Raw genomic sequence first — 22222 nt, 5'->3', positions numbered from 1 at the left:
AAGGGGCAAGGGCAGCTTCAATTGAAACATCCTAAGCAACGTCATCGATAGCAGCAGCAAGTAAATCACGGATCTCATCATGCCTTCGATGGATAAAGCCTCCTTTCAGGCACGACTGGGCATGAACCACCGTGAACGATTTTCCACAGAGCTGTTAGCCAAGGTTAGGACTGGGCGAGATCATTCAACTGGGCGAGGTCATTCGCTCGAATCTGCTCTTCATTCATACTCAATCTCAACTACTATAACAGCAACAACTTCCTAGCTTGACGTTGTTTTGCAATCTTACGGCGAAGATCTAGATCGTGGGTGGAATCTCCATGTTCTCCTGATGGTGTACCATTCCGGTGGATGATTCTACTTGAGAGAACATGACAAATGGTTGTTGAGTTCAAATGCTCTTCATCACAGATGTCGTTGAAGATCGGAATACCAAGACCTTCCATACGAGCTGGAAGCGAAACCAATTGTCGTTCATGGATGGACAAGCTAAGGTTATCGAGGCGCGCAAGAAGGAGCTTCCGGTTGATGGTGTCGTCAACAAGCTGCATCGCGGTCTTTATACCTGGAACGGCACGAATGCGGTAAGTAAATCTGTGCCGAAAACCGCAAGACAAACGCCGTGTATGCTGCTTTGGGTTAGAATTTTGCAATTTCACTCAAAACGTGAAGTTGCTGGCACCGTTTACATAATATACTTATCTTTTCCGTCATCCGATACCAGATACCCTCCAAGGTACTTATGCCCTTCACCTGAAATTCGTACAGCGAAGATCTCAATGGCACTATGGCAGTCTGCTCCAGGTGTGGCGTCACAATCAAGCAGGACCTATCAGCTCGCGGGTAGTAACCAACATTGTGACCATGCACGGCAATCCTCTTCCACCAGGCACAAAGTTGCTTCAGCTTTCCTGCTCCACTAAGGTCATCCGCGTACGCGACGTGTTTTACATCACTAACTTCATCAGACTTAATCATGAGCAGGAGTGGGGTAATGGCGACGGCGTGCAACTGCGTGGCTAATGGATCTTCTTGCGTGGTACCTTCCGTTGATGGAATTTCTTTAGCACCTTCCACGAACAATCTCGATGCTTTTTGATAACAATTGAACGTATAAACAGCCACTGCAGGACAAATGTACTGAATGTTATGTAGTATGACCTGCCGGTTGATGGAATTGAACGCATTAATGGCGTCTACCAGTAACAGAGCGTCTGTTTCTTCTCCGACATGGCGTGAACAGCAGCCTCGCAGCCTGATTGTTGTCTTGCACATAGCTGTAAGTCTCCTGCGCTATCCATAATTTGTGGCTTGATGGCAAAGACAATTGATTTTCCAATTATTGTAATCATAATTGCGCTACGAAAAGTTTTAAATGCTGTACTACAATTTTTAGCAAAATTTCAATTCCTTTTTAAACAGATTCATCTTTAAAAATAAATGCTTTCCCAATCAAAATAATTCTAACGAAATTGACGAATAAATGCAATGAGTTGTCATACATTTGTTGATAAATCCACATATTAAACTTACAAAATACTTACATGCTATAAAATACCAAATTTACCCATTTACATGTTCAAAAACATTCCAAAATGCTTCAAAATCGTAAATTTTTTACCATCCATCTGAATAAAAGTTTTTCTATATCCGAAGGCATCTTTTACATTATATTTTAACCAATTTAACAAAGCAATTTTTCGTACATTTTCAACACCATCCAATTGAAAAATATTATTTAAAAAAACTACAAAATATCAGTTATGTTGATGCGACCAAAATTTTCATTTAGCCAATCGTTTCCAAACGTTTTCAAGCGTTTGCTAGTTACCAGTTTTAACTCGTCGTAAATTCACGCTTAAACTACTTAAACTTATACAAGACATAATGGCGAACAACTTTGATTTCGCATTTGCATTCCCTGGCGTAATTAAAATCTCCGGGCGGAATTAGTACCCTCGCCCGGTTCTTGGGGCTTAACCGCACTTTCTATAAATTTAAGAAAGAGGTTGCACTCCTGTGTTTCGAGTGCTTCCATAAAGCGAGAGAGATGTTAGCTAGTCAAAGTGACTCACTGAGACCGCGCGTGGAATTATACACTCGAACCTATGATGCTTTGCAGGTTGCTTGTCCAACGTTCTTTGCTGAGCTAACTACACACCTTGCTCACCGCATTATGGGATTTTTACCCTATAGAATTGCCAAATATTGAGTTATTGTTTTCAAGTTTCGGAATAATGTAACCTTTTTTAGAACATAGTCAGTGGCGTAGCCAGCCTGATGATTTACTCAAGCAATGCAAATTTTATGTTATTATCATTATTCATTTCTTTAGAATTTCATTATTTTCACAGTCAATGAACACCAAAAAATTAACATAGCATGACTAAATTGTCGGGCTGGCTACGCCACTGAGCAGGGTAAATCAATTATGGTTTTTGGCACTTCACTCTATTCCCGGCATTAAAATCATATACTTATAACCACGCACGTGCATGGCAAGAGCACTGCATCGGCATCGCCAAAGCATAGGTTTGATTCCTCCCGGAGAACCTATATATAGTTGACTCATTTTCCCATAAACTATTTCTGGCATGAATTTGGCGTGTGTATAATTCCACTCGAAATTAAAGTATTATAATTTAATTAAGTTTAAAGTATTATAGCGAATTTTACAAAAAAATTTTAACGACAGGAATTTCAAACAATTTTAGGATATGTCGAAGAATCACGTGCATTTGACACATTTCAGAATGCGACAGAAATGACCACATTTGTAAATGGCCTATCCACCAAGAAAAAGTAAGCTCAGATTTGCAGGCTTGCTGGTGCTATTTCTTGGGCTATTTATTTAGGCTTGGGAAACCAGATTAATGTTTGGACGTATGTTGTCAAGCATTTTAGATAAGCAATTTTGGAAGAGTCTTTATAATCAGCAATAAATAGCCTAGAGCCCAAATAAGATGTTTGACCCCACGCCATATAAGGACAATTTTCTCATGGAATTCTTAGATCCTAAGCGTTTGCCTGATGTTACAGCGTTATCAGCTTTAATCTTTCATTTTTTTGAAAAACCTCCAATATCCATTCCATATCTTGTCTAGTCGTGATCTAATGTCTCAAAATAAGTATCATTGTCTTAAAATCGGATTGCTTTATATTCATTAGTCGTATACACTTGGAATCCAAAATCGCTGTGCTGCTTCACACTGTTTACTTTTATTAGCGGCAAAGTCTGAAAAATTAAAATTAAACTCCATAAAGTTTTGTACTCCAAAATTACCTAAAGAAAATCTCTCACCACTTCCTTACTCAAATTCCACATTACGCTCTCATATGTTCTTTCTTCCACGCATGCAGTCTTTTTCGTCTTCGAATTTTGTGATTGACGTGTAAGCAGACAATCAGAGCATCCCGCTCTCTCATGCGGTTTTTGCGTTTGCTTTGCCTGCAGGATTTCGTATCGCGTCCTAATTTCACGTGCTTTCGTATTTCGTTGTTGTTTAGGAGTTAGGACCGGGCAATTGGGCTTTCGTATTCGCCTGTTTCATTAAGAAGTTGTAGGAATTGTATAGATTATTTGGATTTTGAAGTGTTTGAAATATCAATGAGGATTTTTATCAAAGCATCAGGAATCTATCTTGAAGTGTTTTAACGATGAAAAATCCGATCACCGAACGCACTTGCTAACCTTGATTACTTCTAGTAATAGTTGTAATGGTTCATATTTCACCGACAGTCGTCGATGTATTGTTTGCGACTGATGACCACGACTTCATTCCTTATTTATGACAAAAAAATGGCTGCCAGTCATCATTCTGTAATGATTATGCAAAACAAGTGCTATGATCTGGTTGAATGTTTTCTTTTGAATGAGCTATTAATATTGAACTATCAATGCGAGAAAGAAATAGTGCTTAGAATTATTTATTATCCTTTGAACTCTTTAACTAAAAGTTTACAGTTTATCATGCATTTACGATTTTAGCAAAATTGTGATCGCTGCTGTAAAAGATGACGGTTCATTCGCTATGACAGATGAAGCATATTTGGCCCTTTCCCTCATAGCTCCAGAGAATGTTACATCAATATATTTCAGAGGCTCTTTTGCAATGATTGGATTTTCAGAGGCAGAAAAACCATCTTTTGTGAAAGTGGTAGGACGTGTTCAGAATTATATAGATGAGTGCCAATTTAAAACGAGCCTATGACTTTTCAACAATTTATTAATCGGCACAATTTCATTTTTATTACAATCGAATTTCAATGACTGTGCTACTAATTACGCAACTAATTGTTAACTGAGCATTCGTAATCGAACTAATTTCAATTCACCTTCTGTGCTTCTTTTGATAGTACTGCACGTGGAAATGTATTGTTTTTCAGATTTCAGAAGCGTAATTAGTTGCACAGCCATTCAAATTCTAAAGAATGATCTCGTGCATACAAATTACGGTATTTGCAGCTTTTTTATACACCTGGTACAGGGTGAGTAAAAAGTCATGCCTTTGAAATTAAAATTAGGCACATAATTAACAGAGGTTTTCTAAATAACGCATGGGTATACGAAGCATATCAAATAAGTGAACAATAATCTAAAACATAAATTGTGCTCCCCTTGGGAGTCATTTTAAATAATCTTGCGAGTAATGATAAAAGGTGTAGAAATTTGCATGGAACTGGACGACTTATTATTAGTCAGTCATTTTACTTGACATTAGTCCGGCAACACACGATGGTTCAACTCAATGGCGTAGCCATGCAGCCCGACGATTTAGTCATGCTATGCAAATTTTATGTTATTATCATTATTAATTTCTTTACAAATTCATTGTTTTCACAATCAATGAACACTAAAATATTAGCATAGCATGACTAAATTGTCGGGCTGGCTAACTCCAACTAACGACTTAACAACGAGTATTTTTTGTAACATATACTAGTACATGATTCAACACATTACAGCAGCGGCCTGGAATGATTCAGAGAGTGTTTCGTGATAGGATGCACAGGCAAACAACCCTTTTTGCTGAAACGGTGGTCATGTTGAAGAACAAAGCGCCAGGGTTTTCAACATTTTTTTATTGAATCTCTGTAAATAATAATAAACCGTTTATGAAATTGTTTATATAGCACACGCGTCGCGTTGAATGAGTTAAGGTCTGTTCACACGATCAAATTTTTTTGGATCCAATTCACTTCTGATGGATGTTGTATAGTCAGTTGTCTTGTAATGTATATGAGCAGCAATCCACTGAAACCAATGTACTACCGCTTTATCAATAACCGACTATATTTAATACGTCAGAAGTGAATTGGATCCAACAAAATTGGATCGTGTGAACAGAACTTTAAATTCCTTTAAACGCTTTGGCATAATTAGATACGTCCTGTTGGACACAACTTACAAGGGAATTGCCACAATAGCCCAGTCATATAAGTTCGCGACTAATTTTTATATGAAAGGCATCACTTTTTTTACTCACCCGGTATAGGTATAGAAACACGTTTGCTTGGAATAACGAGCATGGTGATTGGTCACTGTTAATTAGTCGAATAATCAGTGCAGATTTGTCGAGAAACGAAGAAGTGTAATGAGAATTTGTAATCGAATTGAAATATCATATTTGTACAAAATCTTTTGTTGGGTTATTATAAAAGAAATAGAGTTTTACTAATATCTCTATAAAAAAAAATATGCAGTTATAGAAACACTTGTTAGAGTTTGGAAGCGCTCGAAATACTCGTTCTCCCAAACTCTCACAAGTGTTTCAATAACTGTGTAGAAACACAGAAAATGTTTTCTATTTCTTAAATAGAAACACGCTTCTAGACCAATCAACACGCGCGTACTATAAATTTGTTGCATGTATATATTTATTGAATACCAAAATACATAAATTCTATTTCATTTCACAGATTAAAAGAGATCATAGCGAAGTGGCCAGCGTCATTGATGGAATAATCCACATCCCAATTGTTATCAATTGAGCAAATCACAGGCTGGATATTATTATGTAAAGCACTTTTATGTTAGCTGCGTGCATTTTAAGATTTATGTATTAAAGGTTATTATTCTATTTTGTCATCAGTCTACGTCACTACAGAGTCACATGAGATGCGCATGCGTCTTGCCAATCAGTGCTTGCACGGTTGCCAAAGTCGAAACGTGAAAAATTTTTGTGTCGAAGAAATCTTCTTTGTTTATGGTTTTCACGGGTGGTTACACTTCACATTTGTAAGTATTTAGTATTCTGTCTCCAGTTCGCCTTTTAGGTTCAATTTTAGAATGGAAAATACACATAACGGTGATGAAAATCGGGGAGATTACCATACATCCGAACGTCAAGAAGCGGGCGAATCCTCTACTTCAACCGCCGTTCCTCCTCAGTCGAGAGATATTGGCGAGGCTTTAGAGACTATTGGGGAAAACATGGGCCAAATGGCTACCATGCTACAACAAATCTATGAAGAACGACGTTCTTCGAAGAGCCCAACGGGTCGAAAACGAGCTCGCTCACAGTCGCCACCGGCGAATAGTTCGACAAAATTAAAGTCAGCACTCGGCTCAACAGGCTCGACCACGCGTCAGACCCATGAAGGGAGTTCCCGCCAAATTGACGATGATCGAGTTAGCATTTATGCGAGCGGTAGCGAACAGGATGATCTTGAGGAGGACCTCTTATTGCTCACCGGGCAAAACAAATCGGTCAACGACCAACCAGACTCTTACCTTCTTCGCGACTTAGCTAACGCGCTTGAGGAAGACGAACCCACCGGGGAAAGTGTCAATCAACCATTGGCTGATATTGCCAAGAAGCGTTGGGGCAAACAGTTAGGTTTTGATAAGGTTAAGACACTACTTACAAAATACAAACGTCCAGAGAATTGTAGGGATATTACTGAGGTCAGAGTGAACCCAGAGATTTGGGGTCAACTCTCCTCCCAAAAGAAGAAAACTGACTTACAATTAAGCAATTTTCAACAAATAGCAAGGAAACTCCTGTTTGCTAACCTTCAAATGACCAATACCTTATTGGCAGGGCAACAAATTGATTCTAAATCAGTGCTAGCTCAATCTGTTGATTCTATTGCCCTTCTGGGACATATGAATCACAATTTGTCCCAATTAAGGAGAGATCAAATACGCCCAGCGCTTAAACCGGAATATGTGTCTATATGTTCCTCCTCTGCAGATCATGAGGACAGTAAGTTATTGTTTGGTGATGATCTGCCAAAGCGGCTGCGGGATGCTAAGGAATCATGCAGAATAGGAAACACCATGACACACAATATCACACGACAAAGTGGTAGGAAACAAATGTCCAGGGAAAGTAATGCTAGCGGCCAACGAGCTTCTTCACCCTTACCGAAGACCAGGGAAAGATTTTTTCTGGAAAGGCCAGACTCGGCCTGCCAAGAGGAAAAATGTGCCACCGGCAGGGAGGAAATAATGCAGAAATTGCAGGATAATAAAAATTCGGTAAGTAAACTTTTAAATTTTGTGCCATGTTTAGTAGAATATCTCCAGCAAAGATGCCTTGACTTCACAGCTGGACAAGTGGCTAACCATTTTAAAAAGTGGGTAGACCTTACCAATGACAAGGAAATACTTTCCGACATTGCTGGTATGAGAATCCAATGTGATGAGATACCAACTCAGCACAAACTTTTGAACTCTATCAGGCTAAAAAATGAGCAGTTGCTCATTGATCAGGAGATTGTGAAATTAGTTCAGAAACAGGTAATGGTACCTGTTAGACCAGAACCTGATCAGATACTATCAGGTATATTTTTACATCCAAAAAAGGATGGTTCATTTAGGTTAATACTTAACCTGAAAGAATTTAACAAGTATGTGACCTATCACCATTTCAAAATGGATTCCCTAAACACTATAACCAAGCTCATGGTAAAAAATTGTTATATGGCCTGTATTGATTTGAAGGACGCGTATTATTCAATACCTATTCATGCTTCTGATAGAAAATATTTACGGTTTGAATGGGATGGCAGGACATATGAGTTCACCTGTTTACCAAATGGTCTTTCTTGTTGCCCAAGAAAATTCACTAAAATTCTTAAACCACTTCTGGCTTATTTACATAAACAGAACCATATTTCTGTGGCACATATTGACGATTTGTACCTTCAGGGTCAAACATATAACCTATGTGTACATAATGTTGTGGACACAGTAGTATTATTAGATAAAGTGGGCTTTATTGTTCATCCAACAAAATCCTGCTTGATACCTAGCCAGGAAATTGTGGTTCTGGGGTTTATTTTAAACTCTGTCACAATGATTGTGAGATTAACACCTCAGAAAGCTTCCCAGCTGCAGAAGGACTGCACAAAACTGCTCAAACAAAAATGCTTAACTATTAGGGATGCTGCCAAAATCATAGGGAAGATTGTGTCCAGTTTCCCTGGAGTCCTTTATGGACCCCTTTACTATAGACACCTTGAGCATGATAAAACTCTAGCTTTGAAGCAAAATCAGGGTAATTTTGATGCTATTATGACATTCTCTGCTGAAGCGAGAATAGAATTAGATTGGTGGGTACGGAATGTACTCACTTCCTTTAAGCCTTTGAGCCATGGTTTACCTGTCCCAACAATTACCACTGATGCTTCAAAACTAGGGTGGGGTGCAACATGTAATGGTGTATCATCCGGGGGAAATTGGACTCATATTGAGGCAGAACATCACATAAATTATTTGGAGATGTTTGCCATTCTTTTGGGTCTTAAGACGTTTGCAAAAGAAAGATCCCAAGTCCATATCAGGATAAGGACAGACAATACTACCGCGATAAGTGTCCTCAACAATATGGGCACTAGCCATTCAGATGTTTGTAATAATTTAGGACATAAAATTTGGGAATGGTGCATTGCAAGAGGAATATGGATTAGTGTTGTACACATTCCAGGAAAACAAAACCTGGTTGCAGATTTTGAGTCAAGACGCAACCAGACTGCCTCGGAATGGAAACTAAACACTAGTAGTCTAAACAAAGCATTGAATGAACTTAGATTTCACCCAGATATTGATCTGTTTGCTTCACGCATTAATCACCAGTTCCCAAAATATGTGTCCTACAAACCAGATCCGAATGCTGTCACGATTGATGCATTTAGCATGGACTGGTCAACATTAAATTTTTACGCATTTCCACCATTTAGTGTTATTTCATCAATGTTAAGCAAAATAAGAATGGACAAGGCGCGAGGAGTTTGTGTGATTCCAGACTGGCCCACTCAGGGTTGGTATCCTATGGCTATGCAAATGCGAGAGCGAGAACCTGTACGTCTAAAGGCAACGGACAGATTGCTGACCTTACCCAGCCACCCCACGGAACAACATCCACTACATCAAAAGCTAAACCTACTGGTAGTTCTATTATCAGGGAAAGGATAAAACGACATGGACTTACTTCCAGTACGACGGATATAGTAATGGCCTCTTGGCGCACAGGAACGGCCAAACAATACTCTATCTATTTAACCAAGTGGAAAACGTATTGTGATAATGAAGGGGTGGATATGTTTTGTCCGGGTGTAATGCATGCTGTTGAGTTCTTGGGATCGCTTTATGCATCGGGGTTAAGCTACAGTGCGATTAATACAGCTCGCTCTGCCTTATCAACGATATTGCCAATGGAAAATGGAGTGACATTTGGGGATCACCCTCTCGTTAGCCGAACAATGAAAGGAATATTTGAACTGAGGCCGGCGCTACCTAGATACTCTGAGATTTGGGACGTTAATGTTGTCTTGAATTATCTAAAGAACCAAGGGATTCCCGCGGCGTTATCACTGAAACAGCTTACCTTGAAGCTAACAATGTTGTTGTGTTTATTGACTGGCCAGAGGTGCCAAACTGTGCATAGCATGGATATAAAATACATGCAAAAAATGACTGACCGATACCGGATCACGATACAGCAGAAGTTGAAACAAACCAAGAGTGGTAAGCATATCGATCCTATCGAACTGATGGCCTTCGATGAAGACCCCGGATTATGTGTCGTACAACATTTGGACGAATATATCGAAAGGACTGCAAAATTGAGGGATAAGCATACGCAGTTATTAATTAGCTATGTTAAACCACACCGTTCTATCTCGAAGGATACAGTGGCCAGGTGGGTCCGGGAAGTTCTTAAATCGTCTGGTATTAATACGGATGTATATGGTGCACATAGCAGCGGAGCTGCCTCGACATCGTTTTGTCATCGAAAAGGATTAGATATGGTGACAATCATGAAGTCTGCTGGTTGGTCGAATAGTGGAACGTTTGCACGGTTTTATGGTAAACCATTAGAACAATCTAATTTTGGACAAACTGTCGTAGAAAATTTATCACTTTAAGTTGTTAACATAAATCTTTGATGTTCATGTTATGTTAAGATTAAATAAATACTCGGTTACGAGTATAGTTCGTGTGCGTAGAACTTTGAAATCTCATGTGACTCTGTAGTGACGTAGACTGATGACAAAATAGAATCTTGCAATTAAACGAAACTTACCTGGAAGTTGAAGTTTGATTGGAATTCTAAGTTGTCATCAGTCAGGAACGAAGGAGTCACATGCCCGTGAAATGTATACCCACGCCGCCCAAATTCCTTCGTTCCTGAGTTTTCTACACCCCTCACGATGAAGACTGATTGGCAAGACGCATGCGCATCTCATGTGACTCCTTCGTTCCTGACTGATGACAACTTAGAATTCCAATCAAACTTCAACTTCCAGGTAAGTTTCGTTTAATTGCAAAATTATATTGCTTCTTAATTAAAACAAATGCAATGTATGAAAGGAAGCGAGATATTATTTTATAGACCGCCAATATCAATTCTGTATAGGGTGCAGACAATGAGGGAAATTTGTAGATATATGGAACGTAATTATGTCATTTGTCTTTTTTACGTGCATTATATAGTGCACAAATTTTGGCCCATGGGAAAACATATGTTTCGAAAGCTCTAAAGGGCACCTGTTTGTAAATAAATTTAAACAATAATGATTGTAGTAAAATGCATAATCAGTATATTGTTGTCTGAAGTGTTACATGACATTGTCAACTTTACTTATTTGAGATATAGTTTCATAGAATAAATGTCAATTGAAAGGAATCCTTTTTGCTCAAGGAGCAGAGGCTCAGGAAATTTTTATTGATATAACACTAGGCTTTTGTTTTTTAAAGCGTTCTTTAGCTTGATATATTTGCTAAGAATTTTTAAATCACAGAGCGAGGACAACTTTAGGTTCAAGGTGGTTTAAATCAGAATACGAAGGAAATAAGAAATTTATGTAATGTGATTTTATAAATTAATAGACTACTATAAGGCAAGGTGTACCTCCCAAGGGGATACGCCTTGCCGACGATAATTAAAAATCTTATATGATGGGCTTGGCGTCCTATCTAAAAGACCGACAGGAAATGAATGGCACGCAATATGGGAAAGGTGGTCAATGGCCAGTAGGCAGTAGCAAATCGAAAACTAACAACAACCGAATACCCAAGCCACAAACGGTCAGTTTAAGCGTGACATCGCAAAAGACAGAGCTTTTTTAAAGTTGAAAGGTATTTACAGAAGTGTTTTGCTTGTTTTTCTATATAATTATATATTGATATACATATATACATAGTAGCTACGTATACACAATGGTACCCCCAAAAGTTTTGGTCCTGCGATACTCATTTGTTCGTCGCCTACCGTGCGACCTGAAACGTAAACGGGATATTCGCATTTGCCCAACCTTTAATCTGAAGGGCACAGCGAGAGATAATTTCTCTACACGGTGTAGTGGGTAGAACAGTGGAGAAGATCCGCAAATTTGATTTAGGCATAGTTTCTCGGTGTGCCCGAGATATTGTTATTTTGGTGATAGGCACGAACGATTTGTCCGCCTTAAGGCCCGAAACAGTCGGTTCACGCATTGACGACTTGGTTGCTCCTTTGCTAGATCAATATCGCGTAAAATTGGTATGCGTATGCATGATTTCCCCGCGAAAGAACAACCCCCTTTTTGAAAAGCAGCGTTTAATGCTGAATAATTATCTACAGGTAGTTTTAGAGAAGGTACCGAGAATGTTTTTATGGACACATCATGGCTTTATACGACCTTATATATGACTTGATTTACAGCGTGTACGGAGTGTGGAATAATACGGAGTGTTATTCGTTTGGAGAGAATATTGATATGTGCTAATATTCAATCACATATTCACGTTCAATATTATTAGTTTATTTTCAAATTGATGTTTTTACGGTCCACTACCAAGAATACATGATATCACCCCCCCCCCACACACAACGATTTTCCGCGGCCCCTGACTCGACTCATATAGTCTGACGTACGCTAGCCCTTATGGTAATTCCAAATAAGTACACGTCATTTTCCCGGTATAAAAATTATTTATTCCATACTTCTTTGCATGTCGTGGTTTATTAAAATATTCCCTAATACTACATATACTCTCGAAATAATCAGTTTTTTTACGTTTCAAATTTCAACTTTAATGTACGAAACTATATTGCTAAATTAACTACCATGCCAAGCCACGGTCTCAGTATGAATTATAGCAAGAGTATTTGAGATACTTTTGCCATCAGTGATTCATTCGACTACAGTGATACATTCATGCTCCTATTTAAGGGATATAATAATCAAACGCTAAAGCATATAGAAAAGAAAAAAAGGAGAAAGCAATAAATTTTGTTTAACACCCAGGTTCCGGTCAATGGTGATGCTTTTTTTCGATCATTTGTCCCGTTTTTCTAAAAAATGAAATATAGACCATTATATACCATTAGTTAAACAGAATAGCTAAGTAAATCCTAAATATAAATCAATAATAATCTTGTGATTATGCACATGCAGCAAATTTAAACCATCACCAGTTTATAGGAACACTACGTGTATTTGTGCAGAGCTTTCGCCGTAAACCCGGCCTTTGCACTAATGTAGAACCGAGTACACGTGGTGTTCTTTATTGCCAACTATTTTGGCAAATGTATAACGGACAAGCTGATTTTATCAAATTTGGGGTTTTCAATTCTCTTTTTGGGAATATTGTTACAATTCCTTTGTGTTCATTGATGTGATGGAGTTTTAGCAGCGACTACGAGTACGAGTATATGAGTACGAGATTCGTCATTCTCGTGCGTATCGTATAGTAACGTATCGTGAACTTTAGGGCCTGTTTACAGTATTTAGAATTGGAGCGAGTTATCCCAGCTAAGCGAGGTAAAAAGCGCAACACATCAAAGGCTTAACCTGATTAGTCTTTCATTACAATTTATGCAGTTTTTACCTCGCTTCGACCCTTTTTGTCCGAAATAGTTATTGATGACAAATTGATTCGTAACCTATATTACAACAATCTATGTAGGTTCATTTGTATATACAACATCCCAATAAACAACAACCCAATAACACTGGATTACCACAGTATAAATTGTAACTCTAGCTGCTCAGGTGAACCTATGCATGTAATTGCCGATGCTGACTTTGCTATACTCTAAAGCTCGAAAATGTTATAGGCTATAGGAGATTCAAGAAAATAGCACGGTTTAAAACGGACCTTTGACATCATAAAAAACTTGCATTCCATGAACCATGTGATCGTTCACGTGACAATGTAACAACCATTTTCCAATACTGTCTGGTATCATCTTGACCGTCATAAAAACTCCAGGGAATAAGTCAACAACATCTTCTCTGTGCTCGGCGGTGGTTCTCTGCAGAAATTAAAGCCAATTTTTCATCTTTTTTCAAACTCTAAAACACAACGGAGCCACTGTCATAATATATAATATCAAATTTAACTTACAGCTAAAACTGTCTGGCCATGAAAATGAACGTTGTGCATATCAACTTCTGTTCCAAGGCTAAGAAGATACCAAAAGATATTTTGCCCTTTTACCATTTCAAGTCCATCTAGGTTACCGTAAATACGACCATTAATTCCGTTCATCTTATTGCTTTCAATAAAATCTTCGTCCTCCTTATCAACGGGATCGTTGGTGAACTCTTCGATATTTTTGTCCAAATACCAACTCAAGTTTTCATCGACAACGCTGAAATAGACTGGATATTCATGATCGGCATTCTTTGCCCGAGATCCATCCTCTGAAAGAGTGCCCTGGAATTGAGAATTCTGAATGAAACTATTTCCTGGGCGAATAGAAGAGCAACTAGGGCAAATAGAAGAACAAAATGATTCAAAGCGATTAATAGAGAGTTGGAAAAGTTAACCTTCTTTAGAAGTACTTGTCTTAAAAACTCACCTTTCTACATATGATCAAAGGACCTACAAGACCTGAATTTGTATCCTTCGACGGCTCGACATGACTGTAATACATCCATGATAAACAATCATTATCACTGGACGTAGGCCCGGCTCTGGCAGGGACTTTCCATGTGTAGATATACGTTTGACCTGGGAGAACTGCATCGTCATCTTTCAATGTTGTGTCATCAATATACAATGCTCCTTCGTTCTCTTTGCTAACATTAAAAAAAATCATTAGGATTTATTCATTATTTCGAGTTTTAGTAGTCCTGGCATGAAAATTCGTTTCATTCTATTTAAAAGCACTCTTATAAAACTAGTGTAACTTTCTTAAAATAATTTTCTTCAGTAAATTTTTATTGGTTGCTGTAGTCGATAGGCCAAAAATGATGGGAATTCTGATTAACAAATGCAGGTGCCTGGATCACACAACCACCATTCTTCTTAATCAGACAAATTTGCAAATCAGATAAAAGAAATGGCGTCCTGTATTATATAGTGGTAGTTCATGACTATTAAATTGTTAATACTTACTCATAAAACACTCCATGAGGATGAACAGAAAATTTTCTAGATGCCTGATTTTTGAAAACAACTCTTATCGACTCCCCAACTTCAGCTCGCAATATCGGCCCAAGAAATCCGAGATACTCAGGACTTTCTTTCCTCGTTGTGAAGGTATCATCGGTGTATTCACGATAAAGTGCTTTATGATAAACACGTCCTATTCTTGTTTGCCCAGACTTGGCATATTCCATTGCATCTCTGCAAGAGGGTGTTTAGCTTTGGTCTCAATATACGAGTGTTTAAAAAGTTCGAAGGCGATATTTTTACGCCTATGGCAGTAACAATATTTTCGAAATAGAGCTGATTAGAAGGGTTGATAAATTGTTGCATATTTGAGGCCAAACAATATCACACTAGTTCTTTGTTTTCTTTGCCTTGGCCCTTTGTTTTTTCGATAGCGCTGATGGCAATTTGGCCTCAAATATTTCCACACCTACACTAATACTGGCTATTACTTATTTTTCAATTATTTATTATGTTCCTCAGAAACTTACTTATCCTTGTCTAAATCTGTTCCTTCTATTTCGTTCTTTCCACTGGGACCATAATCCCACTTTTCTTCAATGGCTGATATGTAGTATGTTCTAGTTTTCCTGGATTCGGAATAGGAAGGAACCTTGTTACAAGTATTCACTCGAAACTTTGCCACCATCCCAGCGTCGTAATGGTCATTGGTACGACAAACAACTGCCCATTCACCAGGGTTATCTGGTTTCATTTTCACTGTCTCGAACGTTCCTAAAAGAAACACGGAGTTTATTACCAATCGCGCACGCCGAATATCTATTTAGCCCAAAATACTGCAATTGCATATTTCTTTTGACTAGAATTTCAATTAAATTTACTCACCGGGTATTAAATTCACGGCATCTTTACGATTTTTATTCATTAAAAATGTCTGACCATGAAAATACGCGCCATGAATATCAACTTCGTTACCATAACCAATGAGATGCCAGGATACGTCATCATTCAGACACATTTCAAGACCAGGTAGGTTAGCAAAGAGGAAGCCATTAATCCCGTGCATCAAGTTGTTCTCTATCTCCGGATCTGTGGACAATGGGCAGTTTTTATGTAGATGAATTGTACAGTAAAATGATAAAATTCCTGATTTTCTAACAACATGAAGTACTATTATTCCATGGTGAAAAGATTTAAAATAGATTAACGCTCCAGTACGATAGGTAACACAAGCGATTTATAGAAATATAACATTCAAATATTTCTGGTATCTGCATTGGCTTTTACCTACTCAAAATGAAAGATTTCGACTTACCATAAGCAAATGATTTCGCTGCTTCTCCGCCGATAAATTCATTTACATTCTTTTCAATATACCAAGCTTCATTCTCATTTGAAACAGTGAACATTAAAAAGAATTCCTTGCTAATGCTTTTCTGTTTTCCTTCTGCATCCAAAGATCCTTTCTTGCAAACCAAGAGTGGTCCGATTAAACCTACGGTAGGTGATATAAGCTGTTATACTGTCAACCCTTAAGTGCCATGTCGTATGAGTGTATGATGATATTATTTTACCAGAATACACATCTTTAATTGGATCTACAGCAGAAGAATAAACCCAGGTTAGACAATTCGGGTCGTCTTTTGTTGGTCCAACGTGTTTTGGAATTGTCCAGGTATAGACGAAGACGTCGTTTGGTCTAACCGAATCATCACGTTTAGCTGAATTTGATGTGCCATCTTTATACATTGAACCTTCATTTGATTTGTCGTATATTACACCATGAGGTTGGATGCTGAAGTTATATGAAGCCTAAAAAGAATTTAATATGAAATTTAACAGTGAATCTTAGTAACTACAAATGAAAAGAAAACGTCAGCTTTCGCGAAACCTAATCTTGTAACAAATCGTGATGTTGACACAGTCATCGAAGAGACTGAAAGTTCATATGTAACATACCATGTTCTTAAAAGTTACTTGTATTGTGTCCCCAACTTCAGCTCTGATAATCGGGCCCAAAAACCCTAAGTGATTAGGCTTTTCTTTCCTCTCTATAAATCTGTCGTTTGTATATTCAAAGAATAATGCTTTCCAGTATCTTCCACCGATGGAGCTATCGGACTTTGCAAAAAATTCATGACCTTTGCTATGAAAAAAAAAATGAACGAATGACGCATAATTTCTTCAGGGTTGAGCTTCCTCGTAAATTTGAACCTGCATAGTCAATTGAAGATATTTTTCTACTGTATGCCGCGTAATATAATTATGCTCAAAACCTCATTTATATCTTCATGCAACAGTACTAAAATTTTCAACATTGAAAATGTTTTGGAACGAGAATGAAAATGACATTTGAATCGAAGCTACTTTTGTATTCATTTCAGTTATAATGGTGTTGACATTTAAAACATTGCTGATAGCCGCATTATAATATTTTGAAACAACTCTTGTCGTTTGGTGTTTTGCAATCACCAAATGCATGCAGTTCAAAACTTAGTTCGCAACATAATCTAAAGAATAAATAATTTTGAGTGGTACGCCGAAAATGTTTTATATTTTGAACGTCTTCCGCCAAAAATACACGACATGATAAAAAATCTCCTCTTAATCATTAAGGTCGAAATACATCAATTACCAAGCGAATAGGTATCCACAGCAGAGATTAGAACCCATTAATTGGGCCACGAATTGGTCTATGAAACTCACCTGTCTTCACTTGTCAAATTCCCACCATTAAAATTGTCCATTCCGGAGGGCGCATAATCCCAAATGACTTCCTCTGCAGCTATGAAATATTTTCTTGTTTTACCACTCAGCGCTTCCCTTCCTGGGTAATTTTTTTCACAGTTTGTTACATTGAATAAAGCGGACATTCCAGCTGAGTAGTGGTCATTGACCAGGCAATTAAACAGCCATACACCTGGTTTTATTGCGGTCATATGAGCAGTGCTTGATCTGGCAGGAAACATGGAACCAACGTCTTTACGATGACCGTCAATTTGAACTGTCTGACCATGAAAGAAAGCTGAAAATTTAAAGAGATTTAAACATTGTAAGGATAAATTAGGACACATAGGCTAAACTAGGATACGCGATCGACTCACCTGTATGTATATCCACTTCCGTCCCCATGCCAAACAAATGCCAATCTACCTTATCTCCAGTGCACATCTTAAGCCCCGGTGTGTTACCATAGAAGTATCCATTGATTACGTGCATTTTGTTGCTCTCTTGGAAATCTTCGTCATCTATTGACGAACTGAACTGCGGGCAATATTCTGCGATATTTCTTTCTAATAACCAACTTTCGTTTTCATCCATAACAGTGAACATAATCACGAAATCTTTGTCGATATTTTTGTGTTTGTTGTGCTTGAACGTTCCCTTCTTACAAATAAGCATGGCACCTAAAAACACAGAGCAGCCGTATTGCGAACTATAACGTGAATGAAACAGGCACTAGCAGAGAGTTATCCTATAGCGGAGAAGAGCTGTTTAGATTATGTGAGACACGTACCTACGAGGCCAGTGTTGACGTCTTTCTGAGGATGAACATGTGAATGATAGACCCAGGTCAAACAATCTGAATCACTCGCCGTAGGTCCATGCTCCTTCCTTACTTTCCAAGTGTAAGTATATGAGGCATTTGGAGGCACCGCGTCATCTGACTTATCACGACCACGAGTTCCGTCCTGAATAGAAATGCAAGCAGTGACAAACTACAAGAAGCTACCCAACTACCAAAATATGAATATATTGTTTAATATGGTTCGGTCAAAATATCATATTAAGGATATTGAAGTAGCGAAACAAAAAACCCATATCTGAAACTCATAACTATCAAACTGAAAAGTCTAAAGGAAGGCGAGGTTTGAGATTGTTCAGAGATGATTACGATGAATCAATGAAATAGATTAAAGTGCGACAATTAAAATCCAGCAGGTGTTATCACCAGCTAACATAAAGCTGGCAAATGGCCGAGAAAGACGACAAGCTGATATATAATTGGTATGACTGCGCAGGAATAGGGACAATGCATTTAATATTTTTGATGGCTTTAGTTCGAATTTTAGTGCTAAATTACTGTACATTAATTCTGCCGAGCTATGAAATAAATTCTATCCATATTTATACTAACTGAAAATAAATTATTTACAAACATTTTGGATAGAACTGTACCCAGTGTAACATTAGTAATACAGTGTTAAGCTCAGTGGTCAGATCGCTATAGCGGGTTCCTGTAGCAGCGAAAACAGCTTCGCAACCGTTCAATACCTAAACTATCGATGATAGCCGAAATATCCGCCATTCATTGTTTGTTTTAAATATTCTTGAGTGTGTTGGAGAACCAGCTGCTTGCAAAATCTGTACCTTTTTCCGGTCTGTCATACTGACCTCATACAAAGCTCCTTCAGAGTTCTTCTGGTAGAATACACCATGCGGATGAATGCTGTAATTTCTGCTTGCAAGATTTTTGAAATATACTTTTATAATATCTCCAACTTCAGCGCGAATGACAGGGCCCAGGACGCCTAGATATGGAGGATGGTCTTTGAATTTTGAGCAAGACCGACTGGTGCACCCCCGATATAACACTTTGTTATATTCCCGTCCGATTGTCTTTGTCGGGTCATTCACTGTGAATACCGAAGCAGCTCTTTTGAGAGAAAAAAACATATCAATCTCCATTTTAATGCTCCTTTTAGGGAGAAGGATTCGAGAAAAAAAATTATTAGCTACTTATTTTTGATAATTATTTAATTTCTAAGACTCTGCAAAATTGCAAGATAGTGCAGCGGTAACGCTTTGTTACAGGTAGTATGTGAACGGAATTTTGCCAAGCAACGCCGATGGCCAGAAATGCAGGCCAATATGGATGCCAACTGCCAAACATGCGTTATTTAGCGGTAATTTAAAAATCCAACATGGGGTCCCGTATAAGAATTTATTGGGGAATTATTAAAATTTGCTTTTTATGTAAGCCACAATTGAGAAGTCATGTTTGTTCACGTCGAAAACATCATCAATTTTATTGATCTTTAACTACTGAAAATTTGAGGATTGAAATTGTATATTAGAAAGTGTATACTTTGGGCATATTAGGTACCTTACAGCTCCAATTGCTCGTTGTTGGCAGGCATCGGAAAATGTCTACGACAGAGCTGGTTCATAAAGGCTCTAGCTATATTTATATCGCATTTAAAAAGCTTAAAAAGACGCGTAAATGTGTTCCCCAACGCGATGAAATACATTAATTTAGTAGAGTGATTTTTGATCGCCATTATTTTCTTTTTCTGTTGCTATGATACAAGCGACACTGATCTAAAATAATGCAGTGACAACTGAACCATATGAGCACACACACCTCATCGCTTACAGGCCTGCATTTCTGGCCATATTAAGGTTTGCCGACTCAATTTCTGTCAAAATCATGCACCCAGCATACCTGGCGAGCTTCACACACATGCATGTACACTGATTGCAAGTGGTATAATATAAAGGGCTACATTCTTTTGAAATACACAGTGCATGGAGGCATTGCCTGAAAACTCGTCTCAGTATTCGTTTTAACTTTTCGTCAAAATGTTTTGCAAACTTGTGCTGAGTAGAGATAATAGATTTATTGCCCAATAGATTAATGCCCATGCATGCACTCGCATTTAAATCACGCATTTGAATATTGTATCAAAAGACCTAGCTGTAAACCCATCGCTACATGATACCTTAATCCACGCGTAGACGCTTTAAATTGAAGCTCTAAGAGATCGTGTATTAGTGTATACCACACTTCTACCGGCAATTATTGTTTGATTTTCGGCCAAAGACTATTTTTACATCATGCAATATTAGATCACCTAACGAATGCAACAGTATTCGTTGATGACGCGGAGATGAGGAAGTTGATATCGTCGAGCGTTTCAGCGCGTTTAAAGCAAGCGGGCGCTCTCCGCGGAAGTCAAATATTTGAGGAACTATTCAGAAAAGCATACAAAAATCCTCCCACCATTTTAATTATTGTGAATATGGGATTTCTCTTTCAAGCTCATTTTTAATTAGAACTTATAAAAATGTAAGCTGGAATTAGTCATAAAATCATAATATCTTGCTTTCGTAATTAGAAAAACTACTTTTTGGTGAATCGCTGCCGTAGTCAAGCTTACTATACTCACTAATAATCAGTATGATGAACGTGATCGTGTAGATTTGCAATCATATAGGTTGAAATGTTCTTTGCGCAGCTATTGCATGCATGCGCGTTAGATACGCGACGATTAACGAAACGGAAGCGAATATATTGGTACATAAATATTATTCTAGTATATGTTTATATAAATATTAGATATCTTGTGTTTGGGATGAGAGATCTACGACTATCGTTAGCTTGCGCATCACAATGGCCAAATTTTGCCGTTTTAAGCTTTTATATTTCAAGGTCAGTTTCAATTCTACTTGCGTATACTTGCGAATATTGACTAGAAACAAAACTTACTCATCTTCGTCCAACAAGACGCCAGTTAGTTGATTTACTCCCGTCGGAGCATAGTTCCACTTTTCTTCTACAGCTGCAATATAGTAGGTTCTCAGGACGCAGTTTACATTGCCAAGCAATGCAAGAATAATGCAAAAATATATCGTTTTTTTGTGTCGTTCCATCTCACGACTTGCTGTTGAACGTCTCTCTCTCTCTTGGTGCCTGTCAGGTGACCTATAAAGGTCAGTACTGACTATACCAACTCATAAGAACAACAGCACATGTTCAAATTACCGACATTCAATACTCACGACTCTTAATCGCAATACTTTTGAAACACTCAAAAATGCAACCATGAATCAAATCAAATGTTGATACGTAAAACCATATTGAATTACTGATCTGCAGGGCAAAAATTTTTCACAAATCCAGGTTCTGCATGTTAACAAATATTTCCGAATATTCGTTGTTGAATTTTGACTGTTGTACTTAAAAGGGAAAATGTAATTATCTTACCCATCATAATAATAAAAAAGAGTCTCAGCTAGCGACGACTAATTTTTAGATAATATTAGATCTGTCCAGTTCCAGCAAACGTGTTACTGTACATATTGTAACCCATAAAAACGTTTCTACAAAAAGGATACATCCATAATGTAACGACATGTCTCTCGCCAGCAGTGGCGTAACTACAACGATAATTGGGGGGGGGGGGGTGAATATTCATACATCCAGTTCTGCCCTACGGATTTCTTTTGCAATTGCAGTAGCTTAAATCCGTCGGGCAGAACTGTGTATATGAATATTCACCCCCAATTATCGTTCTAGTTACGCCAATGCTCGCCAAGGCCGTCTTTAGAAACTGTGTTAGGGGACGCATATTCATACACTCATCTTATGCCCGACTGATTTTGTTT

At 38.0% G+C, this 22222-nt stretch overlaps 1 protein-coding gene across 1 annotated transcript; it reads right to left on the bottom strand.

Moving 5' to 3' along the window:
• Nucleotides 1-12389: 12389 nt before the first annotated feature.
• On the bottom strand, nucleotides 12390-21534 carry LOC114534003 (hephaestin-like protein). Its single transcript, XM_028555642.1, has 15 exons — nucleotides 21324-21534; nucleotides 19229-19490; nucleotides 18351-18525; nucleotides 17938-18240; nucleotides 17540-17858; nucleotides 16793-16979; nucleotides 16408-16645; nucleotides 16149-16328; nucleotides 15719-15922; nucleotides 15364-15607; nucleotides 14837-15067; nucleotides 14298-14517; nucleotides 13841-14152; nucleotides 13592-13748; nucleotides 12390-12785 (listed from the first exon to the last, which is right to left on the bottom strand). Exons 1-15 carry the CDS (start codon nucleotides 21485-21487, stop codon nucleotides 12769-12771), a joined length of 3213 nt encoding a protein of 1070 aa, XP_028411443.1. The 5' UTR covers nucleotides 21488-21534; the 3' UTR covers nucleotides 12390-12768.
• Between the last annotated feature and the right edge of the window lie 688 nt (nucleotides 21535-22222).

Source organism: Dendronephthya gigantea, unplaced genomic scaffold, assembly GCF_004324835.1.
Source record: "Dendronephthya gigantea isolate DGI-Jeju-01 unplaced genomic scaffold, DenGig_1.0 000096F, whole genome shotgun sequence".
NCBI lineage: Eukaryota > Metazoa > Cnidaria > Anthozoa > Malacalcyonacea > Nephtheidae > Dendronephthya > Dendronephthya gigantea.
Note: the sequence above shows the minus strand (reverse complement) of the source record. Positions and strands in the feature narration are given on the sequence as shown.

What these genes read in the sequence shown, in the direction of transcription:
- LOC114534003 (XM_028555642.1), bottom strand. Translation starts at nt 21,487, where the DNA reads ATGGAACGACACAAAAAAACGATATATTTTTGCATTATTCTTGCATTG. An exon ending in AAGTAACTTTTAAGAACATG is followed by an intron (nt 16,646 to 16,792) that starts GTATGTTACATA and finishes AATTCTTTTTAG; the next exon opens with GCTTCATATAACTTCAGCAT. An exon ending in CTTTGATCATATGTAGAAAG is followed by an intron (nt 14,153 to 14,297) that starts GTGAGTTTTTAA and finishes TCTCAATTCCAG; the next exon opens with GGCACTCTTTCAGAGGATGG.